General features: G+C 37.6%; 2 protein-coding genes across 6 annotated transcripts in view; both read right to left on the reverse strand.

Annotated features, from left to right (window-relative positions):
• Positions 1 to 1846, reverse strand: part of rorab (RAR-related orphan receptor A, paralog b) — a 50774-nt gene extending 48928 nt beyond the window's left edge. The window contains exon 1 of the mRNA XM_079867201.1: positions 1524 to 1846. Within this exon, the coding sequence (XP_079723327.1) occupies positions 1524 to 1683 (160 nt within the window). The 5' untranslated portion in view covers positions 1684 to 1846. The remainder of the gene's footprint in view (positions 1 to 1523) is intronic.
• An 835-nt stretch (positions 1847 to 2681) lies between these two features.
• vps13c (vacuolar protein sorting 13 homolog C) overlaps positions 2682 to 20240 on the reverse strand; it is a 51747-nt gene continuing 34188 nt past the window's right edge. For all 5 annotated transcript variants that reach the window (XM_079867197.1, XM_079867196.1, XM_079867195.1 and 2 more), the window contains 28 exons: positions 19961 to 20121; positions 19698 to 19819; positions 18811 to 19108; positions 17570 to 17959; positions 17290 to 17394; positions 16687 to 16848; positions 16477 to 16602; positions 16256 to 16389; positions 15101 to 15227; positions 14784 to 15019; positions 14496 to 14640; positions 14272 to 14412; positions 14097 to 14178; positions 13921 to 13990; positions 12062 to 12173; positions 11751 to 11864; positions 10701 to 10834; positions 10500 to 10581; positions 10280 to 10393; positions 9988 to 10063; positions 9731 to 9894; positions 9565 to 9610; positions 9229 to 9352; positions 6985 to 7099; positions 5117 to 5208; positions 4901 to 5024; positions 4683 to 4766; positions 2682 to 4398 (listed from right to left, as the gene is read on the reverse strand). In XM_079867197.1, coding sequence (XP_079723323.1) covers positions 4300 to 4398; positions 4683 to 4766; positions 4901 to 5024; positions 5117 to 5208; positions 6985 to 7099; positions 9229 to 9352; positions 9565 to 9610; positions 9731 to 9894; positions 9988 to 10063; positions 10280 to 10393; positions 10500 to 10581; positions 10701 to 10834; positions 11751 to 11864; positions 12062 to 12173; positions 13921 to 13990; positions 14097 to 14178; positions 14272 to 14412; positions 14496 to 14640; positions 14784 to 15019; positions 15101 to 15227; positions 16256 to 16389; positions 16477 to 16602; positions 16687 to 16848; positions 17290 to 17394; positions 17570 to 17959; positions 18811 to 19108; positions 19698 to 19819; positions 19961 to 20121 — 3779 coding nt within the window. In that variant the 3' untranslated portion in view covers positions 2682 to 4299. The remainder of the gene's footprint in view (positions 4399 to 4682; positions 4767 to 4900; positions 5025 to 5116; positions 5209 to 6984; positions 7100 to 9228; positions 9353 to 9564; positions 9611 to 9730; positions 9895 to 9987; positions 10064 to 10279; positions 10394 to 10499; positions 10582 to 10700; positions 10835 to 11750; positions 11865 to 12061; positions 12174 to 13920; positions 13991 to 14096; positions 14179 to 14271; positions 14413 to 14495; positions 14641 to 14783; positions 15020 to 15100; positions 15228 to 16255; positions 16390 to 16476; positions 16603 to 16686; positions 16849 to 17289; positions 17395 to 17569; positions 17960 to 18810; positions 19109 to 19697; positions 19820 to 19960; positions 20122 to 20240) is intronic.

The following is a 20240-nucleotide window of genomic DNA, read 5'->3' on the forward strand; positions in this document are numbered from 1 at the left end:
TGATAACATTGACAACAACAACAACAACAACAACAACAACAAAAAAAAAATTAAATCAAATGGATCAATATGCCAGTGAACAATTTTCATGAACTGACTATGGACAGGGCCAGAGGGATTACAGCGGCTGATTAATTATGTTGACCATCCAGGGTTTTAATGTGGATTTTTTTTTTTCTTTTATAATTGTATCCTAAATCATTCCTATCTGCTATGATTTAAACCTCACCCAGTGTAAAACGATGTTTTTGAACCACCGTTAAATTATTCTTCAATACTGGGCAAATATTTTGGCCAAATTTCAGAGAAAGTTATCTTAACCAAGTAGAAGCATTTGAAAATATAGGTTAGCGGGTTAGGAGTGTCAGACCCTTTTTTCTCTGAGTCCAACTGAAACTCCTCGAGCGGCCGGATCCATAAGCGTACCTGCCCTCGTTCTCTAGTTACGTAACCGGACAGCGCGACCGTGTATCCGCGAAGAGAAAACGAGGCAATCGTGTCAACACACATTTAAAAACCGCAGTAGTCAGGCTTGAAACCCCATTTGTTTACACGAGCAGTAAAAACGTGAAGATATCCCTTCATATCCTCTCCTTCTGTGTGTGACTTAACCTGTTACATAACAGCGCTCCACACACACACGCAAGCACAGCGAAACGCCTGCCAGACACACGGGCGGCGTCTCAATACCAAATAAGCTGCCTATTTAGACAGCATTTGAAGGCGACATAGTAGCATATGATGCTCAAAAATACTGCAAAGCTAGGAAGCTACACTAGGTTTTAAAGCACAGCCACGACTGCCAAAGCCAAGCGGACCTGAAATCTGCTCTGACTAAACTGTCAACTATATAGTGTATCATATGATAGTCTACCGTACCGAATGACACATTAACCGACCTTTCTTTGACTTGTATCCCCAAATCAGAAACATACAAAAGGGGTGTGGCAGTCCCATGTAAAAAAAAAAACGGCTTTATGCTTATTTACACACTATAAATCACCACTTCGCTATGCAAATATTCTCTCATCTGTGCTTATAGTGACCTAAAACATTTAGTGGAATAGACGTTGCATTCAAATGTGTATTATTAGTAGCCAACTAAAACATGTGGACACGTTGGCCACACTGCTGTCTATCGACTACACACACAATGAGAGCAGGAGAAGATAAAGAAGATACACTCGTGAAAAATGACAACAGTTTGATTAACTAGTAAACAGCATGTGAGTAATAGATCAGAAATGACAGGTAGCCAGTGGCCAGTAATGTGGACTCGCTTACAAAATGTGTGGATTAATTTGCACTAAGCGTGCATGAGCTAGCTAGAATACCACCAGGCCTCCATATATGAAAAATAACATATTTAATCTGTTTAATCCATTGTAAATTCAGAGCTAATGTGAAACAGGTCACATGCAAGGACTGGAGTTTAAGATTAAACTCAAAATTTGATCTCCGTGAACTTGAATAAAATGGAAAATATTCCACAAGCAGGCTTTGGTTCTGTTCTTCAAGCTTACCCTTGTTGGTACTTGAGCAACTCTGCCGCCGAACTGGAGCGGGTTTGTCGGTTTCAGCCTTGCTGTCCAGTTTCACCGGGCTGTCCTCCACCGAAGCGTCCGCTTCAGAAGCGCTCTTGCGCGGCACCGTGACGGACTCTGGCGGAGACTCCATCTTCATCTGCGGCTTTCAGTTACTTGTACAATAGGATCGCTTTGTAGAACAATTCGGATTCGTTTTACATCGTCTTTTGGTTCGGATTGCACTTGAGCGTGTGACAGATCTGTTAGTGTTCATGGGAGCGGGTGTGGCTCTTCTGTCCACAGACAGCGCTGTTGAGCGCGAGACACGGTCACGCCAAACACACTATTGACATGCTCTCTAAAACATTCCTGTAAAGCCATATGTGGCACATTTTGTTCAAGTTTTATTAACATAGCAGTTTATTGCGACCAAATTCAGTTTGCAGCCACGACTCATCTTAGAAAAATGAAAATATAGGCATTTAGAACAAATTATAATGTGCATTTACAATAAACAACAATAAAATTCATTTTGAACAAGTAAAAATGCTAATGCTCATTAAAATAAACAAATAAACTATATTTCCCTGTACTTTACCTATGTACAATTTAATTAAACTCATTTCGAAACGAATAGACGAACCAGTTTCAAACAGTTAAAAGACTCAACAGAACGATTTCGTTCACTAATAAGACAATAAGATAATAATAGTCTTTGAAATGTAGATATGCTCACATCGACAATTGAATGGGAAATGCATGTCGTCAATATTTGTGCTCAATTTGGGTGATTTATATATTTTCTTTGTGACAATAATTGAACAATTCCTCTGCGTTGTCGAAATTTTAAGTCGTTTGTCCCAAAATGCAAGTTATTAGTGAATATAGGTATTTACTCAGTAAATCAAAGTTCTGTCTCGTCTAGACTTGTAGGCCTATCTTTAATTTCCTCTATCACACACACAAACACACAGGACAGACAGCATGCTTGACATGTGATAAGCGAACATGCTGCTGACGTACTTCCGCTGAACGCGTTCCAGTCGAGGCGCAGTGCGTGGACTTCACGTTGTCGTCATGTTGTGTTGAAGGACTATATGTAGGCTATTTAGAAACACAATATATAAGACAAACAAACAAACAAACAACAGATTTATTTCAAGCCCAAAACTTTTATTAGGTATCCTGCTGCTGACAGTCTTTTCGAGTTTCTAAAAGTGTATTTTTATTTTTACTATTGAGAATTGCAACCTTTAGACCCAATTTTCATCAGCATTAACAGCTAATTTGCTAGATTACAATAATACATTTAATCATAAACACAATAGACCATTGGTTTAAAAAACGTTTATAGCCTATAGCTTTAAAAAAAAAAAAAATCTCAATAGACACCTGGTTCAAAGTATTGGCTCTTGCATAAGAACTCTGTTCTACAAAGGCCCTTTAACTGACACTTTAAAGTTTAGTACAAAAAGAACCCCCCCCCCCCCCCCCCCCCCATTACAGGTGCAATACTATAGTTTACATGTACAGTGGCATAATCATAGTTTTCACAATAAAGTTCAGTCTAAGACTGGTCCTAGATCAGATACTAGCTTTATTGTGCTGTATTGACATGATCACAGTTACAGAACACAGTATGCTTCTAAAAATGTGCTTTTATCTAGAGAAGCTGATGAGATCAGGAAATGATTATGTAAAGCCTGACATTCCTAGTGTTTGCATTGGATTAGATTATTTATGATGTTTTTGGTGTCTTTAGCTGTTGCAGCTGTAACTGTAACACTGTGGCATTGACCTGTGGGTGTATGTCTGGTCTTCTGATGCATAGGAAATAGGAGGACATGGAAAGACCCACCGCAGAGAGCATGGGATAACCAACCTCTCCTTTCCTGCCCACACCAGGCCAATAGGGGTCACTTGCACCCACATCCAGGAAGCCGAGTTACTTAGCAACTTGGAGAGGATCCATTGCCAGGTGCTATGACACTACATTCACTGTACATCTTTATGGGAAAACTTGTGGAATACAGTGCAATCTTTCCTTGCCATATAGACACGCACCCTTTAATCATGTCATGGTTACTTACAAAACAAACATGTAGCCATGAGAGGTAGAGCTAAGCTTATGTCATAGTCTCCACCTCAAATTCCAGGTGTGGTCTGCCATTTTAACTAATTGTGGAACAACAATGACACTTTCTCTACAGTCATAGTAAACCATGTCTTCAAGTGCAGTGCAAGGGACAAAAGAGGCATATGTGTTCTGTAAAACAATACAAAAGAAAACAAAACATTTGAATGTTATAATTTTTAAGTGGAGAGCAATCTTATGCATCATTGTTGAGTAAATTTACGCAACACCTGTGGAAGGATGATCTAGAAAAGAAAAGGAGAGTACTATATATGTCAGCTTTTTGTCTTCTTTGTGATCAAGGTAAGTGAGCTAAACTGGACAAGCTTCACATTGCACATTACAGTTGTATATCGCAGTTATTTTTTTTTGTAGCAAGTGCCATTAACAAAATGATCTCTTTTAACATATTTGTTTTCAAGACAAAAACAAAACAAGATAACAAAAGGCAAAGTGCTTAGATCAAGAAAGTCTAGTGCTAACTCCAAAATTTCAGAGATACATTTAAAACTTCAGTGAGTTTAACTAATACATTTGCCAACAAACCAAAGCATTTACATACAGTAACTAATGCTTTGAATGCAAGGCAGGATAATAATCTTTGGAGATGTGGCCACACGTTTACGTAGTTCGGCTGATTTAAATTTTGCCCATTTTGATGAAGCGCTGAGATTTCTGTCTTGCCATCTGATATTGCTTGCGTGAAAACTGGGCATTGTCGATTCCTTCTCGTAGTCTCTGTGGAGTGTGAAGCAAAAGAGGTCAAAGAGGCCAGTTTGTTCTTGACAGAAAATTAAATGCAGTCATTTTGATAGCTATTTGCTCAATGTAAAAGCAAATGTGAGCCTGAAAGGGATAATTACTAGTGCAACCTGTGTAACTACCTTGATCACAGCTTAAAATCTATTAAATAGCATGTTAAATATAAAATACCCATTGGGCATTGAAATTTTCATTAAAACCCAACAAAATTTCAACAGCAGTTTTAATTTCGAAACAAAACATACGCCTGTGATGTTTACCTCAGCCATGTCAGCATGTTTCATGTGTATCACTCTCACTAGCGGCTGTCCATCCTTCCTAATGAGGTTCATTTTGTTCTGTTCCTGCACCAACATCAAGATTGTTGTCAAGCAATGATCACTTATTCACCATATATCAGTTAGAAAGCCTGTACAATTGTCAATCTACTATCAATGTAATTCCGTATCTGCTAATACTAAAAGTAGCATTTATGTACCCGGTAGTATATCTTCAAATCTCCTCCCTCTGCGCTTGGAGGCCTTAGGAAATTCTCAAACTGACATTCCCATTCTTTATTGAAATGTCCAATCACATCGATCTCCTTCACACACATCACTCTCCTGAATGAAAAAGAAACCAATACACACAGCATATGGAAAAGAGAAAATTAGGAAAATGTCACTGTTTCACCATTTTCCTGTTGTTGGAATACCTGTTGGTGATAATGATGTTTGTTTTTCTGTGCCCTGGGTACTCATAGTGTTCTCTGAAGATCTCTCCATCCAACTGTTTAATCTCAGACCTCTGAAAGACATACACACTCATGCAGGACTATACACAAGATACGGCACATGCTGGTTTATGGCTCTGCACGTATACTCTTTCAGCAATAACAATCTGAATCATTTTCAAATTAACAAATCATAAATCATCTGAAATGCATAAAATGATCATAGTTTCATGTCAAAGAGGAGTATTGATTTATTCCAGGTCAATCACAGGAGTCAAGCAAGCTCTTCAGTTAACACAATTACAACACAGTAAAGCCACATTAAAACAAATGATTACATGACAATTATGAACCATGTGTTATGTATATAAGATAAATATACTATAAAGTATATAGGAAAATACATCAGACATCAATTCCAACATGCACTGTAAAATGCCTATTTATTTATTGCATATAATTGAGGTTGCATATATTATTATGCACATTTGATGTATTCACAATGATTAAGAATAAACATGTCAATAAATATATTTTATATAGACTGTAATTTTATGTTTATCAGAGTTCAGATGCATGGAAATGCATTTACAGACATAAGTTTAAAGAAATTAACATGAAGTTTAGAAAAATAGACAAACTTTGCCAGCTCCATATCCTATTCAAAACAAATCCAATAATTATTTCAATATTAATACGGAAAATCTATTATTGTTTACCATCATATGGTCTTAAAACTACCTTGTTTTCTTAAATTTAGGAAATTAAATTTAAATAAAGGATATAGTGATAGAAAACTAATAACAATGTTTGAGGTATAATGGTGAAATTATTTTTGGCAAAATGAATAGAGACAAATAAAATAAAAAAGTTTTCTAGATAAGAAAAGTAGCAAAGCTGTAAAGGTGCACAAGACAGACAACTTCAGATGCAGACTTAGGATATTATGTAATTTCCTAAACATTCCATTGTAGGTGGACCAGGCTAGACTGGATCTAGCACTGAATATCCAGTTTGGTTCATTTAAGTGCAACAATATCTGAAAAGTTTTTAATAACATGGATCTTTAAGATAATAGTCCCAACCCCATCTCCCACTCCCATTTTACATTTCCTCAGGCTGCATTTGGGAAAAGACAGAAAAGAGAGAAAATACGAAATATTAAAACAGGAATTCATTTCTTCACAGCAGGGATGGAGTCAGTTCAACTTTTGAGTTTAAGGTCAGTTTCAATTAAGAATACAATTAGAATTTTTACAAGGGGATTTGGAATTTGGTTGAGTTTAAAGGCAAAACACCACAGTTAAACATCATAAAAAATATCTGAACATTGAATAAAACCAGTTTCAAAATTATTTTGTTGCGACAGAGTTAAATGTTTTTTATAGAGTGGATTTTGGATATCTCTTTTTATCAATATATAAATCGATCATGTTTTTAAGAATTAAATGTGTAAAAAACTTCAAAAAACAGGAAAGTTATACGTAATGAATGAGAAATATTTTTTGAGAACAGCCTTTAAAAGGTATGTACTGTAATCAAAATCCATAGACACAAATAGATAAAATAAACACTTAAATATGGGTTTTTCTCCCCACTAGTCTGAAAGAAGACAATGTAATGAAGAAAAATAGCCCCAAATCCTCAAAATTGACCAGTGCATGAAAAAAAAACCAAAAACCCCATTGGTTTAGCCTGTAGTGTGTTGCCTTAATCTGTCAAGCTGACTCCAATCCCTCAAAATAATTTGGCTGTTAGTAGTTGTTAAATTAAAACAGAGGGTCATGCTGAATTTAATCCTTCTCATCGGGTTTAGTAGCCTGGTCACTAGGGTTGACAGGTGACCTCACCTGAAAGAGGTCATAGCCCCCCGACTCATGGTTGTCGTAGGGCCGTATGATGCCGTCCTCTTGTACGAGACGCACTGGCCTTAATTTGGTCACCTCCTCAGTTGATTCTGCTACCCTGCAAATCAAGTCAGAAACAGCATCTTAGATAACTCTGACAAAGACAACATCCTGTGATCTAGCGGTTTTATATCCATGTAAAAATGCGTGGGCAACGGGTGAGTCATTCTTAGTGAACAGAATCTACTCAATTAAAGTTCATCTGAGCATGCCCGAACAGCCTTGATCAAACGCAATGCATCTCAAGAGTCATTTAAAAAGCGTCAACCTACAAAGTTTCTTTGTGCTATTGCGTGCAGTGTCTGATTCCTTAAGCCCTCTCTCACCTTTGGTTACTTCTACAGTGCGAGCATGAAAAAGCAACATGATTAGTTCATACAGTTAGCCTTGATCAGTTCGGATCACGTTATGGAGAGCATAACGAATGGATGGATGATTGAATGTAGAAGCTAGAGAGTCACTGGAGGGGTGGGGGGCATCGCTGTTCCAGCTTGTCAGGAAAGGTTTGGCATGAAAAAGCCAGGGGTGGGAACACAGTAAAACATAACAGATTTGCCAACTCATCTTTTCAGGGCAGAATTAATGGAATGGGTGAAAATGTGATTGGTTAGCCTTGGTCATCGACTGCCTTTAAAATCATAATGCTTCTCTTGCTATTGCGCGTGGTTACACCATAGAGTCCAGTGCATCAGCAGTGCAGTGAGCTCGTGCAGTGGACTTGGTCTGACAAGCAGAGCAGTCGGAGAGTGTGAGGGACATCACCCAAAGTTCACCCCAAAAAATTGAACTTATTTACTCGCCCTCATGTTGTTACATTACTTTTATCTTCCATAGAACACAAAAGAAGATACCACTTCCCTTAATATAGTTACAAGTGAGTACATGTGTTTATCTGTACTTCCTCTCCTCTATATTACATCTCTGCTCCTGTCTGTGCTGTTCTGCTCATCAGACTTTCCACTGGCCCCAAAATGCACCAGTGAAAGGGGTGTGGATATAAGAAGCAAATGTTACAATGATGGGAAAATAGGCACATGTTGATGAATCCAGTTATAAGGGGATTTTTGAACTGTAGATTACGGCAGAATGCTCTGCGCTACAGCTCACATCCTTTGCATCCCAAGATGCAATACTTACCTTTCAACAATTCACACCCTGTAAGATTAAAAATTCATTCATGCTGCCAGTTTTTTTTTTTTTTTTGGACTCAGGAAACAAGCAAACCCAACTGAGTGAATGCAGAGGGATCATTCACTGTCATCTCTCTGGGTAACATGGGCATAAACACACATACATTCACGCTTCAGTCATCCAGACCTTCATACGCACATCTGTACACATACACTCATGAGTGTCCAAATACTCACTGAACTAAAAAGAACAAACACATCCAGGAATTAACTTATGAAAAACATGAAAGAAAGAGTCACAAAATTAGTTGACACTCATGAAGAAAAAAAGAACAAGACAACAAAATACAAAAGAGACACAAATTAAGACACTGACACAATACAGTAGATACATCTTAATTGATAGTCTACGGTATAAAAATTTTTTGCCACAAGAACATGTTTCTTGTCCTTTCAGAATGGATATCATCATCAATATCTTCCTCCCTTCCAAAAGATTGCTTAGATAATATAAATATTTTTTAATTTAGAGTGCAATGACATCTGCGCTTACATAATATGATACATCAAAACATTCTCTCTGTCCTATAGCAGGAAGTAGACAAGATTTCCAAGCTATACTTAGGATGGGGGGAAGTGGCCTCATGACTTCCACTCTGCAATGAGTAAATGTGGATCCCCTTCAAACCGCTTGTGGTCCTATTATGACTACATATCGGTTTTTGGGTTCAAAATATTGCTTAATAAACATCTTCAATTGAAAATAGAAACTATGTGAATATATACACTACAGTTAAATTGTTTGGGGTCTGTAAGATTTTCTTTTGTTTTAATAAAATTTATCTGACTGAATAGAAATTCGAAAGAAAAGAGCATTAATTTGAAATAGAAATCTTTTGTGACATTATAAATATCTTTACTGTGACTTTTGATCAATTTAATGCATCCTTGCTGAATAAAAGTTAATTTCTTTAAAATCTTACTAACCCCAAACTTTTGAACAGTGTGTTTGTATGTGTGTATATAGATGTAATATTCATGTGCATGTGTGTCTCACCTCTGAATGCCCTGAAAAGTACTGCTTGCCATGTCTATGATGCCCCCTGTAGGTCTGGCCACCACTCCAACCAGGCCTTTCCCAATGCCCTTGAAGAAGCCTGCAGCCCCCTCTTTCTTCGCACCTAAACCCATGACAGATTATTAAATAACAGTATAGTATACATTCTTGTCCAAGGTTCTGCTGTTGAGTGGTTGTCATTATATACTGTATTTTCAATTGGCCAATAAATTGTTACTGTTTACCTATTTATTTTTACAAATATTTTTGCCAAAGCTGAATACAAAAATAGATCGAATCTATCCCAGGTGATGCATCAGCAGTAAACTGTCATACCTTCCACCGGTTTTGTCACAATTCCTGTTACTCCACCAACCACTCCCTGAAGGAGAACATGACAAAAGTAAATTCATGCTATACACAATGGAACTTTGTTTTATAATGGAAACATAGAAAGGGTAATGCTTGGATGTATTTTTATAGAAGTCAGGAGCTTCAGTACCTTAAGGAAACCCTTTCCTCCTTTAGCCAGACTTTCTCCAAAGTCCTTAGTGGGTCTGTTCATTTCCTCCCTCCGTTTCTGCTGATACTCTTTGTCCATAGTGATGGCAGCCAAGCCTTTACCTACAGAGCCTGTTATACGGGACACCATGCCAGCTGCGCCCCCTAGGAAGATAATGTAGAAACAAAATAAGAATGTGCAGTAAGGATCCTCAGTGCGTATATATAGGCTTTAGAGAGAAAAGCAAGGTGCCTTACCCACTGTGTGGCCCAGCAAACTTCGAACACCGATAACAAAACCTTCTGCAAATTCCTCGGGTCCTTGAACAGCCCCCTACACACACAAACAAATAGCACAAATGTAACCAATCTCAGACCACACAAATCATAACTTGATAACCTTGTAAACCTGACACTGCAATGGTGATTTAAATAAATATACATCAAATCTGTACTTATATCTGGCATTTAAAAGAGAACACACTCACATTTGTACTGAATTAAATGATGAGGCCTGAATGAACATATAAATTAACAGCATTTGTCTGACCTGGATGGGCTCATAAAAGAAAGCCTCCACTCCTTCTGATAAGCCTCGGATCAAGCCAAATGGATTTCCAAGAACATCCAGACCCAAAACCAACACGTACATCTGCGTCAAGAACTATGAGGAGAGAAAAAGACTTTCAGATACAATGATGATGTGTGTTAGAGCGTATGCTCATGTAACAACCTCTGACATTGTATGAGTGTGTATTTAGATCACCCACTTGTTCAGTGTAGTGTCCGATCACCGCCCACATCAGTTTCTCTCGCCGGTAGAACTCATATTTCACCTCAAAGTAAGCAAGTCTAAAAAAAAAAAAAAAAAAGAGCGAGACAAAAAGACGTCAATCAATGCCTAAGTGAGTCGTATTTTCAAAGAGGCATATGAGTCAGTATTAGAGTGCATGCACATCTGAAAGCCTTACTTGAAAATCAGATCATCTACATCAGTGAGTGTGGCACCAATGCTTTTGAGCAGGAGGTTGACGGACTGGATGGCCACCATATCACCCTGCTCAGAATCATCTCCACTGGAGCCCAGAGACAGACTCAGATGCAGCTATACACACACACAAACACACACAGGTTAAACTTAAACAATTACATGACTTGTTTGATGCAGCTACCCATCAAGGAAATTTATCAATAATTTCTCATTATTAAATCATTCATATGCTTGTAGACAAGTAAGATTCGGTTGATTCAGTTTAGTCTTTCATATGAAAGTACAGGCAAGCACATCATTAACTTGGGTAAACATTGGGGGGGGAAAGGTTGACACTGGTAGATCTTGTTTTGCTCATTAAATGGTTAATAATGGACAGAGTTTTTTGAAAGTAACAGACAGAATATAAATAGAATTATATGAAACTCCACCACTGTTCAAAAGATTGGGGTCAGTAAATTCCTTTTAAAAGAAATTCAGAAATAATGCATTAAAAGTAAGGTAAAGATATTTAAGATGTCTATTTCAAATAAATCCTGTTCTTTTGAACTTTCTAGTTATCAAGGAATCCTGAATTTTTTTATCTCAATTTCCAAAAAAATATTATGAAGAACAACTATTTTCAACATTGATAATAATATGAAATGTTTCTAGAGCACTAAATTGGCATATTATAATGATTTCTGAAGGATCATGTGACACTGAAGACTGGAGTAATGATGTTAAAAATTCAGCTTTGCAATTACAGGAATAAATTACATTTTAAAATACATTAAAATAACAGTATTAATATTTCAAAATATTACTGTTTTACTGTATATTTGATAAATAAATGCAACCTTTGTGAGCATAAGCATAAAAACTGTATCGACCCCAAACTATTGAAAAGTAGTGTGTCACTGTCCAATCATGCTGTAGCATGTGGAAGACTGAAACTAGAGAGAAGGTCTTAATTAAAATGTTGTTGACAAGTGACCCTGAAGAGATCATGTGCTGTGTTTTGAAGTGGACTGTGGTGCTGATTCATTACTTTAATAGGGGAGATGTGGAAATGCTCAAAGAAGCTCAGGCCCGAGGTGTCTGTCATGGAGGACTCCATCAGCTGAGCCTGCAGCGCCTCCAGATCCTTCTCTATCAGCTTATTCTGAAGCACAGAGAAACACATACTGACATCTCCAGCCCACTCTCCATTCACATTTCATAAAGCCACACATGAGTGAAACAAACACAGAAGAATGTAATGATGGAGGAAATGTTTACCACTGCGATCATTGTGGATTGATTTCACTAGTAACATTATGTGATAGAATGTGAACACCAGCAGGAGGATGCAGTAGTTACCTTCTCTTTACAATCCTGGGACTCGATGGCTGGGGTTAACAGGTTGATGATTGCCCCCAAGAAACCCTGATCGATCTTCACTGCCATCTCCTGTACTAATGCCATAAAGTACCTACAGAAAAACAAGCACTGCCAGTCAAAGGTTTGGATCTACTCATTCTTTCTACTTACAAATAACAATAAAGTCATCAAAACTATGAAATAACACATGGAATTAAGGTAATTATGTAGTGTCCAATTTTTTTTTATTTGAATAAAAAAAAAAAAAACACAAAAAAACCCCCAACACTTCCATTCAAAAATTTGGGGACAGTAAGACATTTTTATGTTTTTAAAAGAAGTCTCTTATGCTCACCAAGGCTGCATGTATTTAATTTCAAATACAGTAAAACAGTAATATTGTGAAATATTATTATAATTTAAAGTAATTGTGGAAACCGTAAAAATAAAATTCTTTAATAATGATGATAAAAATAAGAATAATTCGTTCAATTTATATAGCGCTTTTCTTTTTATAGAAGGGGGAATCTCCTCAACCACCACCAGTGTGCAGAATCCACCTGGATGATGCGACGGCAGCCATACTGCGCCAGAATGCCCACCACACACCAGCTTATTGGTGGAGAGGAGACAGAGTGATGAAGCCAATCAGTATATGGGGATGATTAGGAGGCCATAATGATGGACAGAGACCAATGGGCAAACCAGTGGGATTTTTAATGACCTCAGAGAGTCAGGACCTCGGTTTAACGTCTCATCCGAAGGACGGTGCTTTTTGACAGTATAGTGTCCCCATTACTATACTGGGGTGTTAGGACCCACACAGACCACAGGGTGAACACCCCCTGCTGGCCTCACCAACACCTCTTGCAGCAGCTGCTTAGCTTCAGTGGGCAACCAGTCTACAGGGTGATATGGCTGCTAAGCAAATGATGAGCAAAGTTCAAAAGAACAACATTTACTTTATTTTTTGTAACAATGTAAAAGTCTTCACTGTCACTTTTGATCAATTTAATGTCAATATCGATAATTACCACGATAAATGTCAAATCTTTATTTATTTCAATTTTAAGGCAGATTTTGGCAGTGGAAGTTGTAGAAACCAGACAGTTAATTGTGAGCAGTTAAAACCATGCATATAGCACCTCAATACCACGGTAAAATGTAACTATATAGTTTCTATGGTATATGTATAAAAAAACAGTAGCCTAAATACATTTAGTATAAATGAACAAACGCTATAGCTTAATTGCAAAAAGTAATTACATTTCATCACTCCTTTAATACATTTAATTCATGTCTACATTAATAATATAATACAATTTTACATGAATACCTCACATTTCCGCCACAATACCATAGTGCAGTTAGTGTTACAAAAGTAAATCCATGGTAAATGATGGCGATTTGTAGATTGAAAAGCCATCTGACTGTATCGTTGTGCAGTTTTTCTCCTGCTTGTCAGCGCTGTTTCATCTTCATCTGGCTTTAAATTAGTTTAAATCACCAAGACATTTGTGTTCTTCACTGATTTCAAACGCTTCACACTGGATCTCACAGCGATGTTTAGTTGTCGCGTGATCGAGCCCGATTGAGCCGAGCGGATAAATGGTCAGTGTGACGCGTTTCAAATGTTTTTGTTACGCTTTTGCCGTATAAACATTATATCAAACATTTATCTCTTTTTATCGTTATATCGAGAAAAAATATACAGTGAAAATTATCGTTAAGATTTTATCGCCCAGTGCTAATTTCACACAAGAGAGAAAAATGCAGTGTGGTTAATTGATTTGAATTAGTACATGTGAGACTGTGACACAAAGTAAAAAAAAAACTTACATCAGGGTGCCATCACTTACTTAAACTGCATGACTTGGCTGTGCTCATTAAACCTTGTGATGATGCTCACGTCAATAAATGGCTTCGGCTCTAAAGATAAAGGGGATATGGTGTGTTCAGGTCCACTCACTCTGAATGTGCACTCAGAACTGTATTAGCTTAGATGCAGCCTTTATATGTTAGCTGGTGTTTGTACCTGTGTCTTGAACAATAGATTTTGGAAGAGGAACAGGATGAAAAACAGTAGGAAATATAGCTCCCGGCAGCTGATTATCCACCTGGAACAAATATATGGTGAACATAATAACTGAACGACTGCCAAAAACGACGGAAGTGTGATATTCAACAAGTACATTGTGTGTGGGTGTTACCTGTAGCCAATAGAGTTGTGCACGTAGACTCCTCTGGTGAGGCGACTGTTTCAACTCAACATGAATGCCTGGCAGGAAGTTTCTCCTGATATGGCAGGATATTGGCTGTCTCATCAACATGGGCAATCTCCCAAAGTTGACCTGTTTTAATAAAGAATACTATAAAGTCTAACAACATAGACAATCTTATTAATCAAAGTTTTCCTGGTAAAGTCCTTTATTACCTCTAGGCCAGTTTCTAGTCTAGTCCAGACTGGTTCACTCTTGCTGCTGATGTGGTTCTGGTAGGCTTTCTCCAACAGTCCGATGTTCTTGTTGTTAAAGGACTTCCAGCGGTTCTTTGGTCTCATCTCCCAAACCACACCAGAACTTAAAAAGACAATTCAATCCATCATCAAAAATCACCTTGACAGTCAAATGGAATTTATGTTCCCCTTTTAAAAGTCTTAGAAGCATTTTAAATTATTAGTGTTACAACAACACTACAGAATGCAGGGTGTGGGTTTACTTACCTGGTGATACCAACATATGCAATCTCCTGCCTGATGTCATTGTTGATGAGTGACAGGCCCAGGTTCTGTAATGAGATGTTGACTTCCTGCTGAAACTGCTCCAGCTCCTCCGCCTGCCGTGCTTTTGTGACTATGCCGACATCCTCGGTGAAGATCAGCACCCGCTGGCGGCCGTCCAGGAAAGACACCCAGTGAGTCTGAACTAAGCTGCTATAAGAAAACTGCCCACACTCATCCTAAAGACAATAACATGGGAATGACATGAGCAGCAACATAAGACGATCAGCAGATTCACTGACCCAGAATCCTTCTCTAACCTTGACAAGGTCCAGTTCTCCACTGTGGTCTTGACAGCTCCAGCAAAGCTTCCTCTCCCCTGCTGGATCGTCCCATGCAAAACGCTGAGCTTCACCTGGTCTCAGTGCCCAAGACTCCTCACATCCTCTGCACAAGCACAGAGACACAGACACCGATTAGAGTTAGGAAACATATTCACACACTCCAAAACACTCAATAAGAGAATACAAATGTAAAAAAAAAGTACCAGTACTTTTGGTACCACAGTCGAAAAAGGAGAACTTGTGCACAACTCGCATGTGAAAGGCACTTCGTAATCAAATTCCTTGTCTTGACGATTGGTTTGGTTTAACTGAATTTATGTAAATAGCCAGGTAAAAATATTAATAATAATAATAATAATAATAATAATAATTTGGATCTGTGCATTAAACAGTTTAAATGAGATCTTACAGATCTTTCTTTGAACATTATATTTTTTAGTTTATTATTATTTATCACTGTATATACTATACAATAGACTGTATTTGATCAAAAATACAGTAAATACAGTAATGTTGTAAAATATGATTACAATTTAACAACTTTTTTATTTTAATATATTTTAAAACACTAGCTGCAATAGCTGCTTCTTAAGGATTCTTTGATAAATAGAAAGAACATTTTTTGTAACAATATAAATATCTTCACTTTTGATCAATTTAATGCATCCTTGCTTAATAAAAGTATAACCACAAACCACAAATGTATTCTATTTATTTATATTCATTTGTTTTGTTTGTAATTTTTCTTTTGTCTTTATTTTTCTACTGGCTTAATTCAATTAAAACAACAGAATGTAGTCTTCAAGTATTCCTCAATTAAGTAAACATCGCTCTTAAGTTAATATTTATATCAACATTTAACATTTAAATAAAACAGTGTTGTCAATAGCAATTCGTTTTTGCTGTGGTATAACAATTACTTTGTGAGATTTGTGAAATCATGGTATTGGTCTTATTGACTACTGAAACCTGGGTATTGTGACAACCCTAGTTTCCACAAAAGACCTTTGATTAGATTAGATTTAGATTTTCTAGACTTAGAAAGATTAGATCTTCATGGTCTTTCTCATCAGACATATTCAGACTTTTCATTCATCTGTCATATGAAGTAAAATATTAAAGCGGTCAGACCTCTGTCTAAAGTTGACAGTTGCTGCGGGCGTGTGGTTCACAACCAAAGCAGGTGCAGCTCCATCATAGTAATCAGTGAAGCTGACGACAGTGGAGTGGTCTGAGATATTCACATCCACTATAACGCCACCATACTGTTGGAAAAGAAGATTAGAATTAGGTGCTCAATACGGTTTAATAAAGTATGTTTAGCATCCTGTTTACATTCAGAGCATGTTCACCTGATCCATGCGCAGCAGAGTCCCGTTGTCCTGCTTGTTGAAGAAGAACGATTTGGAGGTAGATTCAGATCCCACAACTCGTGCACACAGCTTCCCTGTGCTGGACTCAGGCCAAAAAGGCAAACACTGCAACACACACAATTGTACAGTCAACACAAATACAATGAGTGCATACTGCTGCCTTTGATAAAAGATGAATTCATCTCTGACCTCAGTGGAGGAGATGTAGTGCCACTTGTTGCTGAAAACATTGTTATTTTGCACCTCTCCAACCTCAAGCTCAAACGAAGACTTGTTGACCAGCGTGTAGAAGGGACTCATGGTAACAATTCGTGTCAGATTAAAGCTGCTCATCTTGATGCTGACCCCAACCTGGTACATCAAATGAGATTTTCCATACTGTCCATTATAATGTTGTTGTGTCTAAATTCACATGTACAGTAGCACTTAAAAAGATTGATTTTAGTTTTTAGTGTTGTATTTTTTATGTATTTTAGTGTATAGATTTTTAATATCGGGCATCTCTAATCAGCCATAACATGAAAATAATTAAATATAAGAGAGATGCACCAATATTAAAATTCTTTGACGATTCATGGACAACCTGTCACTCACATAACATCACAGCAATAGCAAACTACTATGATCCACAAAACAACAACAACCCAATCAATTCCAGATGGACAAAATCAAGTCCGCTCTACATTTTTCTAGTTCGAGAAGCCGTTTCACTCGGATATATGTCACAATAATGGAAGAAAAGATTATCGCAACAACCGTTTCATGCTGAATTTAAATGTTCAAAGCATTTACCAGGTAGTCCCCGCCTTTGTCTGGACAGCGCACACATCCATAGCTGCCAACAGTGTCCAATGAGAAGCCATCAGACCAGGAGCTGGTGGACACACAGAGTTGCACCTGAAAGGAAGAGCAGCATGTTAATTTAGAAAGGAATATCTGAACATTTTGTATTCAAATCTACAGGTAAAACATGGCTTTCTGAACATGACAGCCCAAACACAATTTTATTCATGATTTGGCTAATAGCTGTGCAGATTTTTCGTTCAAACACTGCCAAAGAGCACAATCCAACCTTATTTTTGCTGAAGAGATTCTTCTTTTTAAAGGAGAACAGAATGACGTCTCTGAAGTCGGATGGGTGTTTCACACAGGTATCCTCGGCACGATACTGCAGCACGCGGGACGTCTTATTGATGATCCAGTATGGACTATAAACAGAGAGGATCATTTTGCTGTTCACGTGAGACACATGCACACCCACGTCCAAGGTCAGTCCCTCTGTGGTGTCGCAGGTGAAGCAGACGGAGAAGAACTCAGGCATGTCTCTGCTAACCCTCATACGCCCAGTCCAGTTGCGACCTTGGTACTTGATCAAAACAAGTTCCATTATTTCACCGCCAACATTCGAATTCAGCACATCCGCCGCACTGCCCTCTTGAAGCTCATAGAAGTCAGCAGAGCCCTATGAGAGACGTGATGAGGTTAATAAATGTATGTTGGCTAATATGAAATAGGTAATAAATCATACTGATTTTTAATATGAACGTGTCATACACAAATGTTTGGGGTCAGTACGATTTTTTTATTATATTCTTATTCAGCAAGGACAAATTAAATTGATGAAGAGTGACACTATAGACATTTATAATTCAAAAGATTTCTATTTCAAACGAAGACTGTTCTTTTGAGCTTTCTATTCATCAAAGAATTCTGAAAAAAAAAGCATTATGGTTTCCAAACAACATTGATAATAATAGCAGATGTTTAATGAACACCAAATAAGCACATTAGAATGATTTCTGAAGAATCATGTGACTGATGACTGGAGTAATTACTGCTGAAAAATCAGCTTTACCATCACATGATGAATAAATTACATTTTAAAATATATTAAATTACGAAAAAGGTATTTTAAATTGTAATAATATTTCACAATATTACTGTTGTGACTGTATTTTTGATCAAATGAATGCAGTCTTGGTGAGCATAAGAGACTTAATAACATTTAAACAAATCTTAAGGTGATGATACACAGGGCAACTTTTTGAGCAATGTTGCTGGGCAATCTTGCCGAGCGATTGTTGCTTGGGCACTTTCCCATTGAAAATGGGCAATAAATTTCTATCTGGATCATTTAGATTGGTCGTGGGCCCTGTGTCTCATCTGGTTGCCCGTTGATGGCAACATTGCCCAGCAACATTGCTCAAAAAGTTGCCCTGTGTATCATCACCTTTACTGACCACAAACTTTTAAATGGTAGTGTATGTCAAATGGATTTTAGCATTTGTGTATTGAAACTGCAATATTCCGCACCTCCAGTAGATAGCGTATTGAGTAAGGTAGCAGGTTTTTGACAGTCACAGCTGGGTGCAGGTGAATAACATAAGCAGGGTCCCAGTCCCCTTCCCCGTGGCTGGCGATGTGGCTGAGGTCATCAGGAACAGCCAGTGTGTTCACCACCAGTGGCAGGAAGCTGCTGTCTATGGCAGGGCACTGCAGCACGGCTTGAACCTCGGAGCTCAGGTGCACCTGTTCCTTCCATGAGATGCATGTGGACGATGCGCGATACAGATCTTCTAAAGGACCAACAGGCAGCAAGAACAGCTGACTCCTGATGGAATACATATAGCACAGAAAATTACATTATAAAGTACAAAAAAGTACAGGTAGTTTATTTGACAGTATATTGCAGGGGTGTCAAGCTCAAGATAAAAAAAAGACTAAATTATGCAAAAAAAGAATGAAATGTTTGTGATCATTTACAATTTTGTATATTTGTAATATATTATATTTTTTATAAGAACAGAACTCTTTAATGTGTTGTTTTGGTTGTCTTTTTGTTCGCTTTGTACTCTGAAATGTATAATTAAATCTTAAGTTATCCAGCTAAGAGCAGCATGTTGCTTCTCTTTTTCTTGTCAAATGATGATTGTTTGATTAATATTCTCTAATTGGCGATTTTATATGTAAATGTAATCTAAAGCCCCCTGGTGCATGAAAACAATACACTTGACACCCCTGGTATAGTGATCGAATTGTAAATATGCATGATATGTAGCTACATATCATGCATATTTACAATTCGATCACTATATTAGATCACTATATTAGATCTTCTTTGCAGTTGCCACTCATGATATTTAACTCATGTGAATTCAAAATGCACTGAAACAAAGTAAGGAATTACACTTTTCCCATACCTGTAAGCTTCTAGGGGCACATGACACTCCTTCTCAGGCTCAGCAACCCCTACATTCACCATCACTCCAAGTTCAGAAGAGTACTTCAGAATGGCAAAAGGCACTGAGAAATGGTTCTTTATCTGTTAACACAAACAGTTAACGTCCAATAAAATATCAATGTCACCGTGATTTTAACAAGGTCGTTTTCATGAATGATTATTTCTTTATCGAGACAGGTGGACAGATGTACGCTCTCTGCAGGTAAAAGTGAGCAGACGAACCTGTAGGGGGGACCGTACTGTGATGACCTTGTTGCCCTCGCTGGCATCGATCTGAAGCAGCACAGACACAGCTTCCATTTGCATGGGTCCTCTGACATTATACAGTCTGCGGCCAGGCTTACCCAACGGGATATTTGAAATCTCACTATAACCTGAGGGAACTGCACAGAGGACATTTATGATTAGGATTAGGGCTAGGGTTTTCATGACCTAAAAAGTATTACACTATCTCAAATATTATAGGATAATATAAAAATTATTTAAGTAAATAAACTATTTC

This window comes from Squalius cephalus (assembly GCF_949319135.1).
Source record: "Squalius cephalus genome assembly, chromosome: 3".
Classification (NCBI taxonomy): Eukaryota; Metazoa; Chordata; class Actinopteri; order Cypriniformes; family Leuciscidae; genus Squalius; species Squalius cephalus.